The sequence below is a fragment of the Armigeres subalbatus genome, chromosome 3 (genome assembly GCF_024139115.2).
Source record: "Armigeres subalbatus isolate Guangzhou_Male chromosome 3, GZ_Asu_2, whole genome shotgun sequence".
Lineage (NCBI taxonomy): Eukaryota > Metazoa > Arthropoda > Insecta > Diptera > Culicidae > Armigeres > Armigeres subalbatus.
In genome coordinates, this window is record NC_085141.1 from 299,215,131 (window position 1) to 299,241,334 (window position 26,204).

The 26,204-nt window shown below is 44.6% G+C and overlaps 2 protein-coding genes across 2 annotated transcripts in view; both read right to left on the reverse strand.

Annotated features, from left to right (window-relative positions):
- LOC134224951 (alpha-catulin) overlaps nucleotides 1-26,204 on the reverse strand; it is a 506,545-nt gene that overhangs the window by 382,282 nt on the left and 98,059 nt on the right. The gene's annotated exons all lie outside the window — the stretch shown is intronic.
- Nucleotides 11,296-13,029, reverse strand: LOC134222586 (uncharacterized). Its single transcript, XM_062701747.1, has one exon. The coding sequence runs from the start codon at nucleotides 13,027-13,029 to the stop codon at nucleotides 11,296-11,298; it is 1,734 nt and encodes a 577-aa protein (XP_062557731.1).

Genomic DNA, 26,204 nt, shown 5'->3' on the forward strand with positions numbered 1-26,204 from the left:
AAGAGCGATGGCCACACCGCCTCCCCTGGTCGGCCGGTCGAGTCGCACGATGCGGAAGTCCGGGATGTTGACGTTCACCTCTGGTTTTAAGTGCGTTTCGGTGATGAACGCCACGTCTATTTCCTTCTCCTCAAGGAAATCCTTCAGCTCAATTATTTTGCTCTTTAGCGAGCAAGCGTTCCAGTTTACCAGGCCAACCCTAGCAGCCATTTTCAATGATCAACATGCCAAGAGTGAAAACCTGGTCGAAGCGGAGCGAAGCCGAGTGGCGAACTGCGCGAACATCAACATCAGTTGCTCCGGAGTGTACAGCGGGGCAGATTCTTCCGGTGGGACGGCTTCGTTCTCCGACTGCCGACGGAATCCAGGAGGAGGGAGCAGGGGCCATTCGCTGGTGGATGGTGCCGACTTTGCTGGAGCTTGGACCGAGTCGCTTGTGCGGCTGTACTGGTGGGAGTATTGGAATCACACGACGGGGAGCTGGGATGGCTGGAAAGTTCACCTCGTTGATTACAGGAACACGATTCTTCTTCGGAATGGTCCTGGTAGAAGCCTTCTTCCGAATGGCCCGATGTTTGTCGCCACAGTTGGCGCACTTGGGATCAGCAACCTCCATTTTGTCGCACTCGTCAGTCGGATGGGGTTCGCCACACTTGTTGCAGCGCGGCTTCATGCGGCAGTTCCCGAAATTGAAGCAGTTGGTGCATTGCGTGACATCGCGGTGCACTGGCCAATATCGCTCCCAGTTAACGACGGTGTAATTTATAACGCCAACCAGCTTCTGGTCCTTCCAGGTAGTGGAGCCGTGCTACAGATGGATCAGGTAAAGCTTGTCGCGATTTTCAAGCTCTGCTTGGTGCTCTTCCTCCTTCATGTCGTGGAGTCCTCGCAGCAAAGCCTTGAGCGGCTTCGTGCCTCGGTGGTCATGAGTGTAGTACTCATACTTGTGGACCTCAAGGAACTCCACGACGGATTGATGATGGTCCTTGTTTGCCGGCATCACTTTCACGCCCTCGCTGCAGAGCCGAAAAGTACATTTCAGCCCCTTAGTGATCAGCTGGCGAATTTTTGGGCGTAAATCCGGCGGATCGTCTCTCACAAACACGGGCGGGCACTTCTCCTTCCGCTCCGGTTGCACCTGCGGCAGCTGCGATTGCTGCTTCTTCCTCTTTTTCGGCGGATTGCTGGCGTCATCAAGTGGCAACGGCGAGAACACGTTGCTCTGCAAAAGCTGCTTAGAGGGGTTACCCGCGCCTCCAAGAGCAGTGCGCTTAAGCACTTTTCCAGCGACCGAATCGGCCACTAAGTCTCCCATGACGGGTCCGGGAGAAAATAACGCCAACGCGTCGAAGCGAAAACGTAAACAGCGAACGAACGAGAAAAAAAAAACACTTGGAAAAAATGCGCGAGCAAAAAAACACGTCCGTACGTGCTGCTGTCTCGAACTGGAATGAGCGAACGCGTCGAAGCGAAAACGTTAACAGCGAGCGAACGAGAAAAAGCACTTGGAAAAAATGCGCGAGCAAAAAAACACGCCCGTACGTGCTACTGAGTGTCTGCTGATTCGATTTCGACTCGCGCATGGCGGGCAATGCTGCTTTTATACACGCAGAATATCTTGCGGTGGACCGAAAAGTCCGAAACTTACATCAATCTAATGTCCGTGTTGGGAATGCATGAACAGGATTGGTTGGTTCGGAATTTTTTTTTACTGGGTAGGTATTTGTATAATATACTAGCAAACCCGCCGAGCTTTGTTTCGCCTAAAATTGATTTATTATCTGATTAATTCTCGAGTTGTGAAGAAATTGGAGTTTCATTTGTATGGGAGCCCTTCTTTCCAAAGGGGAGGTGGGGGTCTCGAACCATCTTAAGCACGTTCCCCGGCCTCAAAAACCTCTGTATACAAATTTTCGCGCCGATAGGTTCAGTCGTTTCCAAGTCTATAAGGTTCAGACAGACAGAAATTCATTTTTTGTATATAGAAGAAGAAGATTTGTATAATTTTTCATCTGACTCAGTAGTCTACATGAAGAATTAAACTAAAATTCGATGTAAAATCGTAGCAAACGTTGCCGAAACCCTGAAGCGCTGATGTAGAAATCGAATTGAACGGAGCCTTCGTTGAATCGGCGAATCATGTCGACTAATCAACTGTTGGCAGCGTAGTTTGTGCTTTGTACTTGCTCATATATTGCGGATCTTATCAAAATTTTCCATTTTGCGGATTCTGCAAAGTTCTACCGCAGCTGTTAAAGTTCTACCGCCAGCCTGCAAATCTTCAATACACTGAAACAAAAAGCTGGTAATTGGGTCCTAAAGCCCTACTTCGTTTATGGTTGCAAACGATAGTGCATCGGTCAAGAATACTTGAACCGATGTTATAAAAAATCTGGTAAAAGTCTAAATCAGTAAAAATAATATTTTTATGTTTAATACATTTTGAGGCAAATATTGGCCTGTGCAACATTTCAGAACGAATCAACCATCAGCCCAAAACGTCAGGCCCATATATTAACTGTCAAAGGTTGAGTCAAGTGCCCTGCGGTGTTTTGCTAGTGCGTTTGAATCCTTACGTCAAACAAGACCGAAAATGTCGAGGAAGCATTTTTCATTCATTTTCAAATTTCAAATTAAACAATTTTTGAGTCAAAAGAAAAACTGACGCGTTCAGGATGATTAACTTCATCGTTCCCTGAAATAAAATCGAATATCGGTTCTTCATTTTAGGACCCAATTGGGGTTGTCATCGTAGTATGCCACGCCAAATAGCAAAGGAAAAGTATGAAGTGACAGCTGCGGTAGTTTGAAAATTGAACCAGAAAAAGGAAAGTTTTCTCTGGAACAGCAATAGCAAAGCACTTGTCCGAAGTGTTCGAAAAGGTGCGTAAAGTTGAATCCTGGCTAGTAAATCGGTCACGTCGTTTTCCGATATGGCGCTCCGGGTATGACAAGAATCAAAATTTTCAATAGTTTTCCATAAATAAACGAAAGTAAAATGAAATTTGCAAATTGCGGGAGTATTTCCGAGTAGATTGATATATAAATTTTCAAAATTCATGGAAAGATAGAGGCACTATTACCGTCCCAAATCTTACATGATTTCGTAACGATCCCCAGTTTTAGATTCTGATTTGATACCCAGTACTTATTTCGGGTACACGTTGTCCAATGTCAAAACAGATGAAAATATTAGCAAGATACCTGATCAAATTGGTATCAAATTTAATCGTCAGTTTATTACTTTTCTTCTAATCTAATAGGCTCCCTCGTATACTTTTTCGTAGTGTACTACGGAACAAAATCTAACGAACTAAGGCCTAGCTTAATTCATTTTTCGATCTGTTGCAATAAATTGTGGTAATTAAGGATTCATCGTATTTAGCCCTCACTGCCAATAGAAGTTTTTGTACAATATTCGAGACGAGCCAGCCTCGGGCTGAAAGTCTCGATAATAAAGACAAAAAAAAAAACAATATTAAGTTTACCCTGCAGATAGTGAAAGGACGGAAATTCCTCCGTTTAAGGCTAAACTAAAGGCAGCGGAAGCAACTTTTCAAGCAATTAGTTAAAAAAAACCTCGGTGCCCATTGTCCTTGGCGGAACTTATTGCTGAAAAAATCGAGTAAGGGGTTTAAATACGTACTAACTCTTCATAAAATGTTAACAATAATAACAACACATGATAATTCTTGTTACTGAACAGACTCCTTTGCTTGAGATAGTTTTGTAGATAGAACATAATCCCAGGTTTGAAGCTTTACCGGTGGTATTCAAGAAGCACGACAAGGATGTGGTTAGGGACGTGATTCCGATGCATGGCCAAATAGCAGTATTACTGTTCTGTTGTCTTAAGAATAAGAAATTTATTCCTTCAATGAGATTGCCCTCTGTGAAGGGTCCGAAAAGCTGAACCTTATCATGATGCTCTTGAGAAAACAATACAAGAACTGTATCGAAACCGATACTGCATTGCTTCTCAATAGTAATGGAGTAATTCGACATGCACTTATACACTAAGGATACACCTGAACAGGGAAAAAAAATCTTCAAGTTTTCAGGACCCGCCTGTTGCCAATCTATTGCATAGAATCAAATTTACCTTGGTACGTTTCTTCACTGACTCTCAGTAATGATAAACCTTGCAAGTATTTGTTATTTTAAAAATCCTGTCGTACACATACCTGGAAATAAAAATAAAACAAATAGATTAGAACATGATCAAGTATAAGACATGCTGCATAGGTTTCAATATAATCATACATAATTATATACACTTCGAAGTAAGTAAATTGACAGGACAAGATGAATAGAAGCAATACAATAGAGCAGGTCTAACTAGCAGTGCATTATGATGAAAAAGGTTGTAACCGTTGTCGAAGTTCGGCTTCAGTTGTTGTTTGAAATTCAATACATATGTATGTACACGTTCGCGTTTCTGTCATTTATTCAAACAATTTATTAGTTATTTATTATCAGACCAAGGCCGGAGTGGCCTGTGCTGCACATAAAAGTCTTCTCCATTCAGCTCAGTCCATGGCTGCACTTCGCCAACCACGCAGTCTGCGGAGGGTCCGCAAATCGTCCTCAACCTGATCGATCCACCTTGCCCGCTGTGCACCTCGCCTTCTTGTTCCCGTCGGATCGTTGTCGAGAACCATTTTCACCGGATTACTGTCCGACATTCTGGCTACGTGCCCGGCTCACCGCAGTCTTCCGATTTTCGCGGTGTGAACGATGGATGGTTCTCCCAACAACTGATGTAACTTGTGGTCCATTCGCCTCCTCCACGTACCGTCCGCCATCTGCACTCCACCATAGATGGTACGCAACACTTTCCTTTCAAAAACTCCCAGTGCGCGTTGATCCTCCACGAGCATCGTCCAGGTCTCGTGTCCGTAGAGAACTACCGGTCTTATAAGCGTTTTGTAGATAGTCAGTTTGGTACGGCTGCGAACTCTATTCGATCGGAGCGTCTTGCGGAGTCCAAAGTAAGTGCGATTTCCAGCCACTATGCGCCTCCGAATTTCTCTGCTGGCATCGTTATCGGCGGTCACCAGTGAGCCCAAGTACACGAATTCTTCAACCGTCACCACCGATAGAAACTCGTGGTGGGTGGCTTACATTGACCTCTCTTGAGCCTCTTCCTATCATGTACTTCGTCTTCGACGTGTTGATGACTAGTCCAATCCGTGTAGCTTCACTTTTCAGTCTGATGTAGGCTTCCTCTCCAATCCAATCCTCTCAAAGTTACGTGCCATGATATCAATGTCGTCGGCGAAACCAAATAACTGGACGGACTTCGTGAAAATCGTACCACTCGTGTCAATTCCTGCCCTTCGTGTTTCTCCCTCCAGAGCGATGTTGAATAGCAGACACGAAAAACCATCACCTTGCCGTAACCCTCTACGCGTTTCGAAGGGACTCGAGAATGCCCCTGAAACTCGAACTACGCACATCACCCGATCCATCGTCGCCTTGATCAACCGTATCAGTTTATCCGGAAATCCGTTTTCGTGCATTAGCTGCCATAGCTGGTCCAGATCGATTGTATCATATGCGGCTTTGAAGTCGATACATAGATGATGTATTGGCACGTTGTATTCGCGGCATTTCTGCAAAACCTGGCGTACGGCGAACACCTGGTTTAAGGTAGAGCGTTCACCCATAAATCCCGCCTGGTACTGCCGCACGAACTCTCTTGCAATTGGTGTTAGTCGGCAGTATGAAATTTGGGATAGTACCTTGTAGGCGGCGTTCAGCAATGTGATTGCGCGGTAGTTGCTACAATCCAGCTTATCGCCCTTTTTGTAGATGGGACACACGACACCTTCCATCCACTCCTGCGGCAGAACCTCATCCTCCCAAACCTTGATAATCACCCAGTGCAGCGCTCTAGCCAGTGTCTCACCACCGTGTTTAAACAGCTCTCCTGGTAGTTGGTCAACCCCAGGGGCTTTGTTGTTTTTCAGCCGGCCGATCTCCTCCTGGATTTCCTGGAGATTCGGAGCCGGAAGTCGCATGTCCTGCGCGCGTGCTCCTAGGTTCATTGCCATACCGCCACCGTTGTCTGCCATATCGCCATTCAGGTGCTCTTCGTAGTGCTGCCGCCACCTTTGGATCACCTCACGCTCGTTTGTAAGAAGGTTCCCGTTTAAGTCCCTAAACATATCGGGCTGTGGCACGTGGCCCTTACGTGAACGGTTCAACTTCTCATAGAACTTTCGTGCGTTATTAGCGCGGTACAGCTCCTCCGTCTCTTCACGGTCTCGATGTTCCTGCTGACGCTTTTTCCTCAGGAAAATCGAGTTTCGTCTGTTCCGCGCCCGTTTGTATCGTGTCTCGTTCGCCCTCGTGCGGTGTTGCAGCATTCTCGCCCATGCTGCATTCTTCTCCTCAACCAACTGCTCACATTCGCCGTCATACCAGTCGTTTCCCTGATCCGGAGCCACAGTGCCTAGTGCAGCGGTTGCGGTGCTTCCAATGACGGATCGAATATCTCTCCAGGCTTCTTCAAGAGATGCTGCGCCTAGCTGCTCTTCTGTTGGGAGTGCCACTTCCAGCTGCTGCGCGTAGTCTTGGGCTAGTCTACCGTCTCTCTTCTTCTTCTTCGTTGGCATTACATCCCCCACTGGGACATTGCCGCCTCGCAGCTTAGTGTTCATTAAGCACTTCCACAGTTATTAACTGCGAGGTTTCTAAGCCAAGTTACCATTTTCGCATTCGTATATCATGAGGCTAACACGATGATACTTTTATGCCCAGGGAAGTCGAGACAATTTCCAATCAGAAAATTGCCTAGACCGGTACCGGGAATCGAACCCAGCCACCCTCAGCATGGTCTTGCTTTGTAGCCGCGCATCTTACCGCACGGCTAAGGAGGGCCCCGTCTACCGTCTTGTAGCCGCCCAATGTTTAGCCGCGGCGGACGACTCCGACGCGTGTTGATCACCGTGGAGAGTTTTGAGCGCAAACATACTGCAACGAGGTAGTGGTCGGATTCAATATTCGCACTGCGGTAAGTGCGTACGTTCGTGATTAAGAGAAGAATTTACCGTCGATTAGAACGTGGTCGATTTGGTTTTCCGTTACTTGATTAGGTGATTTCCATGTGGCCTTGTGGATATTCTTGCGGGGGAAAAAAGTGCTTCGGACTACCATTCCGCGGGAGGCTGCAAAATGTATGCATCGTTGGCCGTTGTTGTTCGATTCGGTATGCAGGCTATCCGGTCCGATGACCGGTCTATACATTTCCTCCCTTCCTACCTGAGCGTTCATGTCACCGATGACGATTTTGACGTCCCGCAGTGGGCATCCAACGTATGTCTGCTCCAGCTGCGCAAAGAACGCTTCTTTCTCGTCGTCGGATCTCCCTTCATGTGGGCAGTGCACGTTGATGATGCTATAGTTGAAGAAACGGCCTTTTATCCTCAGCTTGCACATCCTTGCGTTGATTGGCTGCCACCCAATCCCGCGTTGGCGCATCTTTCCCAGCACTATGAAGCCGATTCCCAGCTCGTTGGTGGTGCCACAGCTTTGGTAGAAGGAAGCCGCTCGATTCCCGCTTTTCCACACTTTCCGTCCTGTCCAGCAGATTTCCTGCAGCGCTACGACATCGAAGTTGCGGGGATGTAATTCATCGTAGATTATCCTGTCGCAACCTGCGAAGCCTAGCGACTTGCAGTTCCATGTTCCAAGCTTCCAATCGTGATCCTTTATTCGTCGCCTACGTCGTTGCTGATTGTATCGAGTCGTATTATCTTCTAAGTCGTTCGTAATTGTTTGTTTTTAAAGGCGGCTTATTGGGCCTGCGCAAACCTCCTTTCTCGTCGGAGGGCCGTCGTGTCAGGGCTGTTTGGCGTCCCACCTAACACCAGGACTTGGGCTTTATTCAAACAATGTAAACGCTATATTCAGGGAGTCGGAATTGTTTCTCACCCAGGAAAACCCTGAATTGGATCTAGAATCGAACTACCCGTCTATGGATTGTCAAACCCTCGTCTTTGTTCGCGAGGCTAACTGAAGACCGTACCAGCATGTTACTAAATTTGTACAAAAACAACACACAAATTTGAGCTTTTGTTATACAACCAAGTTTTTTTTTTCAATTCTACCTACTTCATGAAATTATGAATTAGCTTAAATTTTAATTTTCTTTCAAGTATGTACTAAAATTATTTAAAAAAGGTGAACATTGCTGTACTGTCATTTGGTTGTACCTCGCCACAGATTGTTCTATCAATCATCTCGAACAAGATTATTCGCAAATATTGTATGTCTCCGTCTATTTTTTTTTCGGGGAAATTGGGAACCGGTAAGAGCCTTAACAGTCGCCAGCGGCAACATCATCCACCAGCAAGTATTTTCATCCTTCCCAAAACCCAAAAATTGTTCCGAAACACACAGAATGGAAAATATTTCGGATAGGGAAAAATCTAATCAAAAAGAAATAAGACATAATTGAGGACGATCGGAGAACTCGATTTGGCGGAGCAGGGGAGCGACGACGTCGGTCGTTACTGGAACCGTGTAGCCCATTCGCAGCAGAAATGATATTTGCTCCACCGCCGAGTTGTCTAAGCTACTGCTGCTGCTGCTGAAAGCGCTTCGTCGTCATCATCGTTGTGTCAAAAGCGCTGAGTGGGTAGATTCGGGGTGGTCTGTTCCATTCACGGATGGACTGAGCTTTCCCAGGAAAACCCACTCATTGCTCGGTTTTCCTCTGACTTCCGTTTTTTTCTCGAAGCGTTCGTAGGATGTTGCAGCAAAATCATGATTAACCAATCACGAGCAAACAAGTTATGCCAAATAGATGCCTTTCGGAGAATTCTTATCACCACACCGCGCCTCTTTCATCTGCCGATTCTTTTCAGGATACTTTCACTCCTATTGGCTTTTGTCATTATGCTCAAATAAGAGTGTTCGATTTTCTCGACTCCATTCGGTCTGGTATACATTTAAACGGTTGATTGCAAACTCAATGTTATTCTGATTGGAAATGTAAATAATTTTACGGGTAATTTGAATTGAAAACGCTGGGTTCAAGACTTTTTTTTTAGGAAATTGATTAGAACAAATCCATGAATCAAAATATCCCATGGATCTTTAAGAAGGGAGATTATTTGTCTGAAAACTGCTACATAATTTACTAAAACTCCGTTGTATGCAAACTAATTATGTAAGAATAGTCTGCAATGTGAATTCTAAATCATCCGAGATCCAATAATATGGACTTATGGTTAACTTATATCACATTCCGATTAATATCAATATTTTAATATGCTTTATATTGAACATATTCGTCCGACATAGGCCGTATTCAACACAAATTCCCACTTAGAGCGTCTATGGATCAAACAATGACAAGTATGTAGTAATTAGTGTAGCGGTGACATTGCTCGATAGATATTCATGCAAATTGCGATAAATATAAACACGCTCTACCCAGAAAGACATCGTATCAGAAGTATCCTCTTTATGGTTTTCGGATAAAAATCAGAAAGTCAAAAATAAGTAATTACTTCTGGAGATCAACAAACTTGTACATTTGCAACATCATACATATATAAAAACTTTTTTGCTAGTGAAATGACTACATTAACAGCCGACATGATTTTCCAGATACATATCATAATCCTCTCTCTCCTCATATCGCAGCACACATCAATCTGGCCTACACCTACGCGTACCGATCGGAAGTGAGCAGCAATCGTTCGCGCAAGTACCCTTCGCACACGGCTGACGATGTCTTGAATAAATATTTTATGTGTTCGTGCATAAACATTGTCGCAGGACTGTGCCGTATGCTGCAACATATGCCAGCCCGAGAGGAAGCGAACTTGAAGATAAGGAAAGACAACTTTCCGCCACACAACGATGATTGAGTGGGTGGCTGCAATCTGTTTCTGTTCGCTGCTGTACGGAATCGCTTTCACCACCGCTGCTGACTGCTTCGTCGTCGTTGTCGGTCGTCGCCGACTGTTACTAAGAGATGCGGCGCTTCGTTGAAGAGTGTTTCTCGTTATCCGTCTGGGCTGGATTGCACACAGAGTTGCGCTGTACATCAGTCGCTGGCCGGGGATGAATGAGGGATCAAAGTTTGTTAGCAGCTCCAGGGTGACGTGTGCTCATTTTTCAAACTGGAAAGTGATTTGACTTCCTGAATGGGTTGACTGGATTAGAACAGCTCCCTGATGATGGTGGTGTTGATGGTTTGAATTTAAGAGCTGCATTGTAAGCCTTCACTACCACCTGCCAAGTAGAGTTGCGATTAAATGGGTAGAGTTTATTATTCGTCTTTCATCCAATATTGGATTTTATTGCTAATAGTCTGATATGAAACTTCCGTTTTTAATAATTTCCAGATTCGGGATTTCTGAAAGAGCATATTTTAACAAAAATCTTCCAGCATGTCAAAAAAAAATGCGCAGACATTTTAAATGATTCACATCAACAGAATAGTAATTAATTAATTAGAAACTACTGCATATGGAAGTAATGTCAGTTTTTTATCTTACGTAGTTGAGTGAGCAATGATGAAAATTAATCTTTTGGTGACAGATTCATCTTGACTATTTACGCTTTCAAATCACGTTTTTGCTGCAGTCGAACTCAAACCAATAAAAACGTACAGGAAGCACTGCCTGTGAGACTTCAGTATTTGATTCTGAAAATTAACGATTCAGCACTGTCTACTGATTTGAAGATTGTCCTAGTTATAGATGTAGTCCTTTCAAATGCTTTGAAGTGCCTTTGAGTTTTCTTATTTTTCGTACATACGCACAGCATAAAAAGGCACTTTGTGCAAGATTTGTATTCTTTCTGCTGATATCCATTTTTCGTGTATTTTTGCGATCTCCACGATCCAATCGTAAACGAATTAGTTTATATTGTGACGGCTGAAAGGTGACTTTATCAGTACTGTGGAGTAACGAACCACATACAAACGGACGTTTCTCGGTCATTCGGCTGATTTCATTTATCTGTTGGATGGGTGGTAGATTTTCGGATTCCCCCAGCGAAACTCAATCCTTCCAGTAGAGCTTGCTTTGAGCTGTAATTCATTGGTTTAGTAAATATTTCATTAGCATAAGTTTAGATTTTAGTGAACAATATTTGCAACTTACATTTAAAGTCCGTTTTAATGTTTTTATCCACCGTCCAACAGAATTTTAACATTAGCATTTATTTAGTTATTATTTCAATTACACCTGAAGGTTTCGTGTTCTGTTACTAACTGTTTAGGTATAGGTATCAACTACGTTTCTGTCTGATTTAGACGACCCATAGAAAATATTACGAGTTTAAAGATCGTGTAGGGTCACCATCATCACTGGCGTCCGGAACACTCCCCGACCCGTATTGCTCGGAGTTCTCTTCAGCTGTACCGTTAACTTCCAGGACTGCCAGTTTAACTACTGGGCGTCTTATCCATCCGTTTCGTTGGTGGTCCCCTACAATTATAACCAAATCACCAACTTCTATAGGCCTGCAATCGACGAACCACTTGGTCCTCTTTGATATTACAGGAAGGTACTCCCGGACCCAACGTCGCCAGAACTGGTCCAGTATGCTCTGCAGAAGGTTCCAGCTTGATGTACATGATAGACCCTTATTACTCATGGACTTTGCAGGTTGGTTCACTCCGCTGGTACTTAACATCAGAAAACAGTTTGGTGTAAGAGCGGTTTGATCTTCTGAGTCCACCGGCATGTATGTCAAAGGCCTCGAATTCACCATCGACTCCGCTTCAGCCAGTAGAGTGAGGAATACTTCATCGTTTGGTTTGCGAATCGTTGACAGCGAAGCTAGTGCACATTTCACGGAGCGAACCATTCGCTCCCACGCACCCCCCATATGTGGCGTTGATGGAGGGTTAAAACGCCACTGCGTAACCGTATTGGTGAAGGTTTCTGCCAGACTTTCATTTATCTCTCGACACTGCTGGTCTAATTCACGACTCGCGCCGACGAAGTTCGTTCCTTGGTCACTATAGATTTCTTTTGGAGAGCCCCGTCTTGCTATGAACCTTCGTATGGCCATCTTGCAAGATTCAGTAGACAAACTTGTCACAGGCTCCAGGTGCACCGCCCGAATTGTCAGGCAGGTAAAGAGTGCTACCCATCGTTTCACTTCACTTCGCCCTTGTTTGATGAGTAGTGGTCCGAAGTAATCGAGCCCAGTATAAGTGAAAGCTCGAATATTTGGCGTGGTTCTTGCAATCGGTAATGGTGCCATCCTCGGGTTGTTCGGTTTCGCGTTATAAACTTTGCACCACATACATTTTTTCCTGGTTTTCTTCAACGCCTCTCGCAATCTTGACACGTGATATTTTTGCTTCATCTCGTTGACAACCGTTTCGCTACTGTGGTGGTGATATTGCCGATGATACCAGTCCATTATTAGCAGCGTACCGTAGTGATCTTTGGAAAGAATAACTGGAAATCTGAAGTCTTGAGCAAAGTTGTCTGCATTTGCTATTCGTGTTTCCATTCTGATTACTCCATTCTCATCTAAAAACGGTGATACATGGTGAAGTTTGCTATCACGATCTAACTGAACACGTTGATTTGGTGGAAGTTCGTGGCTCCTGTTCATCCTGCTTATCTCCGTAGCGTACTCATCGAATTGGATTTGCTTCCAAATTGTTCTCTCCGCTTTCTCCAGTTCGTTCTGGTTCAAACATGTGGGCAACACCGACGACTCACCTCTTACTCGATAACTCAGTATATTGATGAATCTATGAACGTATGCAATTGTTCGTAGCAATCTTTCCCATTTGGAAAACCTGTCTAATGCTACCAATTCTCGCTTGGTCACTGTACGATGAACATGAATCTGACGTATTTCTTCCGGCGTGTCTGCAGAAGGCAACTTTTGTTGAGGCCAGGAATCTGGATGACCGTACAAGAAATCTGGTGCCTTAAACCAACGACTGCTTTCATCGAGGTGAAGTGCTTTCCATTTCGTTGCATCATCGGCAACATTCAGTCGGCTGGGAACCCAGCGCCATTCCTCGACGGAGGTCATATCCAGAATTTCTGAAACCCTGTGTGCCACGAATTGTCTGTATTTTCTCACATCCGATCGCAGTCAAGAAAGCACAGTGGTGGAGTCATTCCACATAATTCTCCGGGTAATATTGAGCGTGTGATTCTTCAGTATAGTACTCGATAACCTGGCTCCAATAACTGCCGCCTGTAGCTCCAACTTTGGAATTGACAAGGGTTTCAATGAAGCGACTTTGGTCCTGGCCGAAACGAGAGAACATCGAATAACTCCACGGTCAATTATCCGAAAATATGCTGCACACGCGTAAGCTTCTTCACTGGCGTCTACAAATAGGTGAAGCTCCAAATGATTGAAGCTTTCGGGGTCGTACCCCGGAAAGTGGCATCTAGGTATACGAACATATTCAAGTTGTTTCAGTAGCCCCGTCCACCGAATCCATTGGTCCCGCAGTTCGCTTGAGATCGGTTGATCCCATGATGTGCCTGAGCGCCATACATTTTGTATTAGTATTTTGCCGTGAATGACAATCACTGAAACTAACCCAAGTGGATCAAATACACTCATGACAACACGAAGTAGTTCCCTTTTTGTTGGAATTGCGTCACCATCTAGCAATAGCTGCACTGTCTGCTTAAAGAGCCCATCGAAAACGATAATATCCTTATTCGGAACCCAGATCATGCCAAGCACACGTTCGTAGTTATCTAATTTCTCCGTCAAGCTCTTTACCTTTTCTTCGCTTTTGCCTCCGACCCGTTCCAGAACGTCACTGTAGTTTGACAACCAGTTTCTGGTATCGAATCCGGCCTTTGAGTTGATGAACCGGACCTGCTCAGCTAACGCGGCCGCCTGCTCTACGGTATCCACACTAAACAATACATCGTCTACGTATGTGTCCTCGATGATTGCTTCCACAGCCTGTGGATACTGATTTGCATACTCGACAGCATTTTGTTTTCACAAATTGTGATGTGCACGGCGAACACGTTGACCTGAAGGTGGCCACGTCCATGATGAAGATCTCTGGTGGCTTGCTAGCATCATCTCTCCAAAGAAATCGTTGGGCTTGCCGATCCGCAGGGCGAGTCTCCACCTGATGGAACATTTCCCGGATGTCGGCACTAACTGCCACTTGTCGTTGCCTAAATCGGCACAATACAGCGGGAAGCGATGTCAGAAGATCAGGACCGAATAAAAGCATGGAATTAAACGATTGATTCCCAACTTTAACGGCTGCATCCCAAATTAATCGTACCTTCCCTGGTTTGCGAAGATTAACTACGACGCCCAGTGGTAAATACCATACCCGCTTGGGGTCAGCGTTCCGGAGTTCTGACTGAGATTTTTAACTGTATGTACTTCTTTCAAAGCGAATTGTTTCGATGTTCCAGCACCAGCGATATTCAGGCTGACGATACGAGAATTCTGTTCTACTCTTTCGATGTCACTTGTCCACTGTAGACATAAAGGATGCACATTTCCATCTAATCCCAATTCTCTGGATACATCCATGTCCATTAGAGTTGATGATGAACCGTCGTCAAGAAAGGCGTAAGTGTGCAGAGATTTTCCTTTGCCGAAAAGTGTAACAGGAACTATTCGAAATAAAACTGTGTGGCCCGACTGAAAATGAGCGGCTATTGACGTTTTCATCCCATTATCGTCTGTAGATGTTGCTTTTGGTTTCCCAGGATGTAAAAGCTTGTGATGTTTTTCTTCGCAACCATTCGCTCCACACAAAGATCCCTTGCAGGGAAATTTACCATGACTCATGAGACATCTGCGACAAAGACGACGTTCCTCCACACACTTCCATCGCTCAGGTAGGCTCATTCCACGAAACGTGTAATAATCCCTAGATTTGTGACCCGTCTTCTGGCATACTGTGCATGGCTTTACAGTTGAATCTCTTTGTTCAGTTGGCTTTGCATGCCGGAACTGTTCCCTTTTGTGTTCCGAACCATCCATCGTATGGGTACTAACGAAAAGTTTCTCTCTTTGCTGCTTCTTATCGTGCTTTGATACACTTTCTGTCACATGCGAATAGGTAACATCACTGGCAGCCGACACGAGATTTGCCATGTAGCTACCAAACGTTGTTAAATCAGCAACTGGAAACCTGCGATTATAAATTGCCCACTCCAATCTCAAATTAGAAGGAAGCTTTTCAATGAGTTCTTGAAGGAGGGATGGGTTAGCAAGGTGAGGAAGTTGACCCGCTGCCTGCAAGTGTGCACACAAGTTTTGACAAGCTAATCCGAAATGAATTAAGGTCTCCAGCTTATCGGCTTTAGGTGCAGGCATACCACGAACTTTGTGTAACAGCGAATTGATGATCAGCTCCAGTCTACCGTACAAGATTCGCAGTGTATCCATAACAGATGGCACTGATGATGGATTTAACAAGAAACTCCTAGCAGCTTCCAAAGCACTTCCTCTTAAGCAGCGCTGTAAACGCAACAGATTTTCTCCGTCCGAATAGACACACATTTCCGTAGAATTCCTATAGCTGCTCAAAAATAGCGGCCACTCGACAGGGTCGCCCGAAAATATAGGGAGCTCCTTGGGGACGACGTGTCTAGCTGCTAGCTGTTGAGAACTGGGCGTGTTGAACAGCTGTCGTTGAACTGGCACCGACGATTGAACAATTGGAGAAACGACTGGCGAACGGAAACTGGACACTGTTTGCACGGCGGAGCGACTCGCGTTGAGAGGAAATAAAGGGGTGCTCACAATCGGAGGTAGGAATTCACTCGATTGAACTGGTGGGCATGGAGGGGTTGTACATGGTTCGGTCGGAGGTATTGGTTGCGGTACACTATGTGTTTGTGTATTTGGGGACGCATTGAAAGTAGACAAACCCGTATCGTTTCCTTGTTGAGTTCTGACAATATCAAAACATGCCTGACTTACCGCACTTGTTAGGGGTATAAACCTACTCTCTGGAAGCATTGTTGACATTGTTGGAGTCCACGTAGTAGCCGGTTGGCTACATGCTGGCTGGCACCATGATGGTGCTTGGGGATGGTGGGACACCAATGTTTCGGAGACCGGATGCGAAGCTAATGGATCCTGTAGATAGTTCGGTATATGTGCCTGCGGTCGTATGGTTACATCACGTGAGTCTGCTCGACCCGATGATCTTCTCAGCTGTAGTTGGAGATGTTCCATTCTCTCTTGAAGCTCCGTGAATTCTTGCGTCAGATCGTCTGCTGATGGTGTCGGTGAAACTACGATTCTAGCTTGTTCCGTTGAAACCGTCTCCGGAAGGGAATTAGTACAGGTATCGTTGATGCATCTGCCGTTGAAGAACACATTCCTGTGAAGCGATTGTTGCCACTTGTTGACACTGGGATGAACGATTTTGGTATGGTACCAGTTCGAGACTGCTGGCCAGTAGTGATGAACTTGACACCTGTACTAGCTGTTGTAGTCGTAACTGATTGACATTGTACCCAATCTGATATTCTCCGTGCGTCGCGGCTCGATCGTTGACTTCTTACACTTCCTCCCTCTTCTTGTTCATCCAACTGCGAGAACAACAAATTATATTTTTTTGCTAGAAATTGTTGTTCCAATTGGAAAGCCTTCTCCCTCTGTGACTTTGCCCTTTGCTCTTCATCAGCAAGCTGTTGCGCATGTAATTGTTTTTCTTCCTCTAAACGTTGTAGCTCTAGAGCATTTCTAGCTGCTCGAGCACTGGCAGTTGATGATTTGCCCGATCTGCTGCCGTGTGAAGCAATCGTGAGCTGTGTACATATTCTGCAGACGAAATGACGATCGTCGGCCGCTATACTGTCATTCACATCAGCACATTGATAGTGATGATAAATAAGACATCGCTCGCACTCCACCATCTTGCCCGCGTCTGGCAAACCACATGGGCATTTATTCTCCAACGATTTGGCCATGTCTCTTCTGGATTGCGACACTATGTCAGTTCGAATTAGCTAATTCGATGAGATCCAAATAAATCCGCGATTTAAATCTCAAAGATTGTTGGATGGGTGGTAGATTTTCGGATTCCCCCAGCGAAACTCAATCCTTCCAGTAGGAATCTATGACAAAAGGTCGAGGGACAAAAGGTCGACAGACAAAAGGTCGAAGGACAAAAGGTCGAATGGACAAAAGGTCGAAGGGACAAAAGGTCGACGGGACAAAAGGTCGAATGGACAAAAGGTCGACGGGACAAAAGGTCGACGGGACAAAATGTCGAAAGGACAAAAAGTCGAAGGGACAAAAGGTCGAAATTACAAAATTGGTTAAAATTGAAAAGCCATAGTATTGAGAACAAAACAAATGAAAACTATGATGTGAGTACCGTCATCGGGGGTGACACTTGGCCAAATAAGGGTCAGATTGGCCCATGTTTTCAACAAATTCAGCACAAGGAAAATGTAATATAAGATCCTTTTCGAGCGATTCAGATAGCCGACCTACAGACTCTAATTTCTACACAAAATTCTACCACTAATATGCAATATGCATAAGCACATTCATTCATTTATTTAGCTTACATCTAAACAGAAACCACTGAATCAACAATTTGACGCCACAATACACGAGTTAATAATTCGAGAACACGGAGTTCTGTTTAAAAAAAATAATAGTCTCACTACCTTCACTGTACACAACCAACTGATTTATTATCCTTAACTTAACTACATTACAAGTATGCTAAGTCTGCACTGGCTCGGTAGGTACAGGTTTGATGATCGCCCTCGATATCGTTCGCCTGGTTCTGCTGATGCGCCTCGATGTTGCCAACTCCAAAATGCTGACACCGATGGGAACGTCGATAGAAACTCACAAAGTCCGGTCGGCAACGACGTTAACTCACGGTTCGATACCGCATCTCTCCAGCCTCGAATGCGCCCCACGCAGGCCAAGTCGTTTTACACTTGGTCTGCCCACCTCGCTCGCTGTGCTCCATGCCGTCTCGTATCTGCCGGATCGGTAGCGAACACCATCTTTGCAGGATAGTTGTACGGAATTCTTGCAACATGCCCTGCCCATCGTACCCTTCCGGCTTTAGCCACATTCTGGATACTGGGTTCGCCGTAGAGCTGGGCTTGCTCGTGGTTCATTGTTCGCCGCTACACACCGTCTTTTTGTACACCGCCAAAGATGGTCCTCAGCAGCCGTTTCTCGAATACTCCGAGTGCTTGCATATGCACAATCATGATTTTATCCTGAAACAATAATGCAGGATCGTTCATGTTGTGTACCATGAGAGAGATTTTTTCGTAATGTTGTACAATATACAACATTACGCATGTTTGAGTGTTAAAATGATTCGTACGGTTGAATCACCGAATAATGTGCATAATGTAAACTGTTATGTACGGCTTAAGGCCAGTCTTTGTGTACACGATTCAGTGTTTATTTCTTATTTAAAACCAATAATAACGCCACGTTAATTGAAACCAATAATATTCCCATCTAATATATGATGATGAGTGGAAAATGAATTTGACACACATTTATACAAGAGACTTCTGATTCTCCATGATCGATATTGGAATGTAATGTATAGGAATGTATAGGAAGTAGCGTTGGTAAAATAATTAATTATACGACACTGAATCAAAGATACCAAAACCAACGTATTTCACTCAAACATGCACTCGCAGCGACACGTGTTACAAGAGCACGATCTATCAAGTTTTAAATTTTCAGTTCTCGTCCCGAGAACTAATCAAAATCATACAATGCTCGGCCTGGCTGTTGAATATTCACCGTAAATTGGTTAAAGAACTGCCCATGAAATAAAGAAGGAGAAATCTCTGGGAAATGTAACAAGCTAAATTTTTTTTCAGAAACATGTTTTCAAACTTGTCGTATATTTAGTATTTTTATGTATACAGAATTATAGATTTTTGAATTTTGTCCATTCGACTTTTTGTCCCTTCGACCTTTTGTCCCGTCGACGTTTTGTCCCTTCGACCTTTTGTCCCGTCGACCTTTTGTCCTTTCGACCTTTTGTCCCTTCGACCTTTTGTCCCATCGACCTTTTGTCTCTTCGACCTTTTGTCCGTCGACCTTTTGTCCTTCGACCTTTTGTCTTTCGACATTCTGTCTCAAAGCCTCCAGTAGAGCTTGCTTTGAGCTGTAATTCATTGGTTTAGTAAATATTTCATTAGCATAAGTTTAGATTTTAGTGAACAATATTTGCAACTTACATTTAAAGTCCGTTTTAATGTTTTTATCCACCGTCCAACAGAATTTTAACATTAGCATTTATTTAGTTATTATTTCAATTACACCTGAAGGTTTCGTGTTCTGTTATTAACTGTTTAGGTATAGGTATCAACTACGTTTCTGTCTGATTTAGACGACCCATAGAAAATATTACGAGTTTAAAGATCGTGTAGGGTCACCATCCACATAGTCACTGGCGTCCGGAACATCATCTATTTGGTAATATGGCTTTTGGAATAAAAATGTTGAATAACAATTGATACAATAATGATTTTAGTAAAAAATCATTTATGAAAATCACTTAAAAATGCCATTTGACAGCACGAAAATTCGAATATCCTAATGAATGCTTTGTGTTTTCGAAGACGATTAATACAAACCTTAAAAAAATCGGTTAAAAAAATGTATGTACCTCATATGGTCCATATTATCCACACCAGAACGTGTCGTCCGTTTTACTCCACCATGATCCAATTTCTAAAAATATCTCAAAAAATCTAATTTGGAGATGAATTATAAATTCAACTCGTACAAATCTTCGAAAAGACTAAGTTTGAGATTTGTTGAGCGGATTAGTTTTGCCAATTTCTGTTTAAAAAGCTTAAATACTGCACATCACACGGCATTTCAGCCATAGTTTACATTAAATCAATAATAAGCAGAATAGTTTTCATTTTTTGAATGTAGTAAACATGTCGTACGAATAATTTAAAACAAGCAAAAAGATCCACTTGATACACTCCCACATTTGTAACGATTTGGCTCAAACGGGACCCCTATGTGTTTTACCCACCCTGTCCGTTTTTCCCACACCTTCCCTACGTAAACAAGAACGTGTATGACCGCAGTGCGCACAAGAACTTCAGTATCTGTATTTTGTATGAGGATTTCGGGTAGATAACGGGTGACTATAAGAATTGCGTAGCACATTATGGCGGCCGTTAATATGTCATAATTTTGATCAACGGCGGCGTAAATCAGCGTGTCGATTTTTTATTGCGTTTTTCAATTATCTTTTCTGGATATTTTCGGAATATTTTTTTTAGCATTTTTTTGGAGAATATTTTGAATCGCTCTGGAATTTTACGACAAATCCTTCTGATTTTCCATGCAAAATTCTTCAGAGATTCCAAGAGAAAATTTAGAACCGACACCGTAAACCAGGGCTGCTCAACGTACGGCCCGCGGGCTGAATGCGGCCCTCTGCTCCATTTTTTGTGGCCCGTAGAAGAAACGTTGAGTGCTTCACCGGTTTCATTGACCGAACAGCCTCCAATAAACTTAGACTGGCAGTGAACATGAAAAAGTGATCAGGTGGTAGGGATACGATTTTCTTGAGTGAATAGAGAATAGCTGCTAGCTCAGCAGTATACACGGAACTAGGCTCTTTGAGCTTAAAGTAGGCGTTATGAAAAACGTTGAAAACACCGGGTCCATTTTTGGCCCGTATGTGAAAAAGCTTCTCTCCTCGCTATCGTGACCATATTTGCCCGTATTTTTGCCTTTCTCGTACAAAAAAGTTGAACCGAAAGGATATATGATCACTCCAAAAACGAACTTTTGATAGTAGCCCCTAAGACCCATAGTGTTATATACCAATCGACTCAGCTCGACGAACTGAGGTGATGTCTGTATGTGCGTATGTATGTGTGTGTATATTTTTCTTCCTAAGCAATGGAGGGGGAATCTGCTCATCAGACATCCTGGGTTGGACGTCCAGGAAGTGCGGGATAAGGGCAACCTTCATCAGCAAACGAGGGAGGCAGGACTACATCTCCGACCCGCTAAAGCGTTTCCATTGCCGCCAAGCCCATCGTCCCTTCGGTACAACCAGAAAGTAATACTTCAAAGGGGGGCCAGTGAACAACGCACCCACGAGGATGTTCGTTCGATGGAGTGTTCAGAGGTGACCGCGCAGTTGCCTGCCCTTATCAGCGCTTGTTGCTCCGATTTTCGGTTGTTAACAACAACCATCTCAGTCTTGTGGTGAGCCAGTTCTAACTTCCTGGAACTCATCCACCCCTCCTCAATTGCGATCGAGTGGGCTGCAGTCAACTCAACCTCTTCGATCGATTCGCCGTAGACCTCCAGCGTAATATCGTCAGCGAAGCCGATGATTACCACGCTCACCGGGAAATTCAACCTCTAGACACCATCATACATGACGTTCCATAATACCTGGCCCAGTAGGGAACCTTGCGGAATCCTTGAGGTTATGTCAACGCACTTCCGCCCCGCCTCCGTGTCGTATACCAGTAGAGTAGAGTGGGGCAAGAGTACGCACTTAGTTTTCAATAGATCATGTGGCCCTTATGAAGCAAGCTTCTGCATATCAAATCAGTGGCGATGATTCATATACTCTTCCTCTATGTTACCCAGTGGAAAAAATATTGAAATTATTGAGATTCGTTTTAGTAGAACCCTTATTGCAAGACAAGTGAAAAACGCACTCTTACACCACCGGTGGGGTAAAAGTGCGCATCGGGTGGGGTAAGAGTACGCATTTATCCAATCATATGCTATCATTAACACAAATAAAAGTTAATAACATTTAATTGATGTTTAATGAGCATATATTAGGGAATGTTTAAAGATTACGTAGCTCTTAAAGGGGGAGGGGGTTCTAAAAATGTGCACTTTCATACGAAAAACCATTGTTTATTATATATACAAAAAACTACAGAGGTAAAAAAATATATATATATATATATATATCAGGTTTCGCGTGGCGTATACAAAGGCATTTTCCTTAAAGAAAGTCCACCAATCACGTAACGTAAAATTTGGCTATTTCAACAACAACAACCCCTCCCTGCTAAACGTTGCGTAATTTATGAATGTTCCTTTTGATTAAATGAAATTATCATAATTTCGATGACATTCTGTTTTCGTACTATGTTTAGGTGTACAACAAGTCCTAATACAATGAATCGCCTGCTTTGAGCGTGCTTACAGCGGCACACTAGAAGTTAACTTTCTGAAATCAGTATGGCGAAAGGCATCTAAGGTTCGATTTCTCAAAATTAAGCACTTTCATCAAAAAAATATTTGGTAGGCATGGTAGCGGACACCTTCCTACATAATCGGTACCAAATAGTTTTTCATGAAAAGTTTCTTATTTTGAGAAAACCCGCGTTAGATAACTTTCGCCATACAAATTTCTGGCGGTTAACTCTTGCTGGCTATTTTGCGCATATACTATAGCGCCTGGATGTGACAGCGGCGGGTAGAAAATCAGCCACTGCCAATAATTCATTTCATTATGTCGCTTCAGTGCTTTATTCCTTTCTAACACCGAATTACTTCAACTTATCCTAAAAACTTGTGATAATTTCGAATTCTGTCTCTTTTTTCTTAGTTGTGGGTATTTACGCTTTGGAAGAAGTCTTATTTCAGCCGGAGAAACGGGTTTGACATCATAACTTGAAGATTCATATGCGTACTCTTGCCCCACCGGTTCCTGCGTACTGTTACCCCACAGTCCCAAAATTATTCAAGTAATGGTTTTCACTTCTTGGAAAATCAACCGGATTGGTGTTCTGTACCATAAAGTACTCAATACAATAGGTTATCGAAATGGTATAATGTTCATCTGATTGAACGTATATATGGTAATGAAATACTAGTTGCGGAAATTCAATCATTTTTAGCAAATTTACCAAAAAGTTATCTAACTCCATATCTCCCTTGTTGTTTATTCAAATCGTTTACAATTACACACTATAATAGTTGACCAGAATACCTGCCAAACTGATGCAGTGCTGCTAGTTTATCTTTTTAAATTACTTCAAAAAATCGAAAACGTACTCTTACCCCACGCGCACTCTTGCCCCACTCTACTCTACTCGATTCTGGAAGTAGCTTCCGAGAATCTTGTACAGGTTTCCCGTTACGCTGGGATATGGATACTCTGAAGTAGTGCGTAACGGTGTAAATCCGGTCATATCGCCAGGCTCGGTACAACACTGAAACTGACAATATGACGTCCCTAACCCCGAATCCCAAGGTGTCAGGCGACCCGTGCCGAGGGGATGAATGGCTTGGATGGTGAAACAATTAGCCAGGCAGTTAACGGAGCCTATAATGCTTGGTAGATACTTTTTCGTGCTGCACTACGGAGAAAGATCTACCACACTGTGCTCTAGTTCTTACTATTCTTTTAATACTTGTGAATGATGGTCGGAAGAGTATGGAACGACTATAATTTGCTTTTAGATGACCCACCTTTTGCTCCTTTTGGATGGAGTCAATGGAGTAAATTATAAAAACGTAACTCAATCTTATGTTGGTTTCGAAGTCGACGACATGAACTTCCAAGCTCCAGAGCGCTTATTATTTAGGAAAGAAGCGGATACAAATTTGGTGGATCCGCTGAACCCTCTGACTGATTAGAGCTCTGTGTAAAGGTGAGATTCAAAAATGCCAAACGCAAGGAAATCAGATCTCTGTACAAAAAGGGCGCGCCTTTGAGAGTTGGTATAAGCCATTTTTCGAAGGGTATAAATAACGGTACCTTAATCTAAAGAGGCCTTACATTAAGCTTGAGAAATATATGAATAAAAAAAGACTACTTCATTTCTTCTCAATAGAGATGGAGCAAAAAGACACGCATTAAACAAATGACACCGGTGTACTACAAAAGTTCAATGAAATGGACGCCGTACAAAAAAAATCTTGTACAGGTACTTTTGAATTCCAAGACGCAGGAGCGCATCTGCAATAGCTGCCCAACTGGCACTATTAAATGCATTCCTCACGTCGAGAGTCACTACTGCACAATAGCAAACTCTCCTCTTCTTACGCTGGATAGCTATCTCCGCGGATTTGGTAACCGACAAGATAACGTCTACGGTCGACTTACCCTTTCGGAAGCCAAACTGGTTACTCGGTAGATCATCCGCACCCTCCGTGCGTATCAACAACCTGTTGAAGATGATCTTCTCGAGCACCTTCCCCGCAGTATCAAGCAGGCATATTGGTCTATATGCCGACGGATCCCCCGGTGGTTTTCCCGCCTTTGGCAATAGGACCAAGCTCTGCCTTTTCCATGCTTCAGGGAAGACTCCCTCGTCCAGGCATCTCTGCAAGACAGATCTAAATATCTCGGGAGCCTCAGCAATGGCCACTTTGATGGCCAGGTTCGGAATACCATTCGGTCCTGGCGCTTTACCTACGCTAAGAGACTGTACAATCCCCGCAAGTTCCGCCACAGTTACTCTTCCCTCATCGGCCACCCTGGCCCCTGGCAGCTCCACAAAGTGAGGCCAGGGACTTGGGTCATGACGTGGGAAGAGCCCCGCGATGATCCTCTCCAGCATCTCTGGAGACCGCTCTGTAGGGGCCATCGCCCCACGTGCCTTGGCCATTACGACCCTATAGGCGTCACCCCATGGATTCGCGTTGGCACTTTGACACAGGCCTTCGACGCAGGCTCTAACAGCCACGAACGCAACTCGTCATTCAACACGCTCCTCTTCTGTGCGTGCTCGCTGCATCCGCCTCCGTCCCCGAAGGCAGGCGCGGCGCAGGTTCACAATTGCTTGAGTCCACCAGTAAGCCGCTGGCCTCCCATTCCAAGCAACATTACAAGTTTTATAACGCTTCTGAAGACCATAAGTTACTCTACAAGAGTGTTATAAAACCAGTATAAAACAAAAATGTTACTAGGGATTCCTAGGGTGGACTTTCCTAGGCAGGGTGGCATCGCATGCACGCGAGAGTACTGTTACCAGCTGCTTGCCGCTCAGACCGAGAGTATTGTGCTCGCGGCGGAGCGCTTCCTTAAACACCTTGTCGTCGAAGTACGATGTCTTCCACATACGATGGCTAGGTCTCGCCCCTTCTGTCGTCCGCTGAATGCTAGTCGTATAGTCGATACTGTAGCGAACCGCCAGGTGGTCGCTGTGAGTGTAGCCATCATCTACCCTCCAGGTCGAACTACTCGTTTGGCCAGGGCTCCAGAACGTAACGTCGATAATAGACTCGGCCCCGTTTCAGATGTAGGTACTTTCGATACCGACATTGGCCAAATCCACATCTATCATGGCCTGTGATTCCAGCAGGATCTGCCCCCGTTGATTCGTGGAACGGCTTCCCCATTCCACGGCCCAAGCGTTGAAGTCCCCCGCTATCGCCACCGGCCTACACCCCATCAAGTTAGCCGTCAAACAATCCAGCATACGACCGAACTGCTCGATCGACCATCGAGGAGGCGCATAGCAGCTGCAGAAGAAGACCCCGCTGACTTTGGCAATGACGAAGCCCTCGTGTGTCGAACTCTTGGATTGGATATTTCCCCGTTGTCCATACCGCCGTCATTTAGGACCCATCGGTGACCCAATTACCGTTCCTGGCCGATACCCGGCAAGGATCCGCTATGATGGCGATATCCGTCCCCCATTCAGCAACTGTCTGACACAGCAGTTGCTGGGCTGTATCACAGCGGGTCAGGTTTAGCTGCGTTACCTGCACTGTGATTTTGCAGCACGCTTAAATGCCGGGCACTTCGAACCCCCCATGGGGTGCTTGCTGTTCACAGCTTTGCTGGAACAAATCAAACAGTTGGGAGGGTTCGTGCAGCATTGTGCCTTATGTCCCTCTAATCCGCAGCGTCGGCAGAGCTTGCTTCTGTCAGGGCCTTTTCAGTCCCATTGCTTGTGCCCCGGTTCTAGACACACGAAGCAAACTTCGGGTTGCTCGTATATGCCCACAGGGCACACCGACCATCCCTACTTGACGCTCCCTAACTTGACTACCTTGGAGGCGTCCGCTACAGATAGCCGAACCAATGCTACCCGCGTCCCTGCCGGACCTTTTCGTAGCCGAACGGCTTCGGTGGTCCTCTCCACTTGACACTGTTGCCGCAGTGCCGTGACGAGCTCTTCGACTTCGATGATCTCGTCCAGGTCTTTAACCCTTAGATTCACCTCCGTCGTGAGTGCCCTCACCTTGACCGTCTCGCCTAGGACTTCCTCCGCCAACTTTTTGTGGGA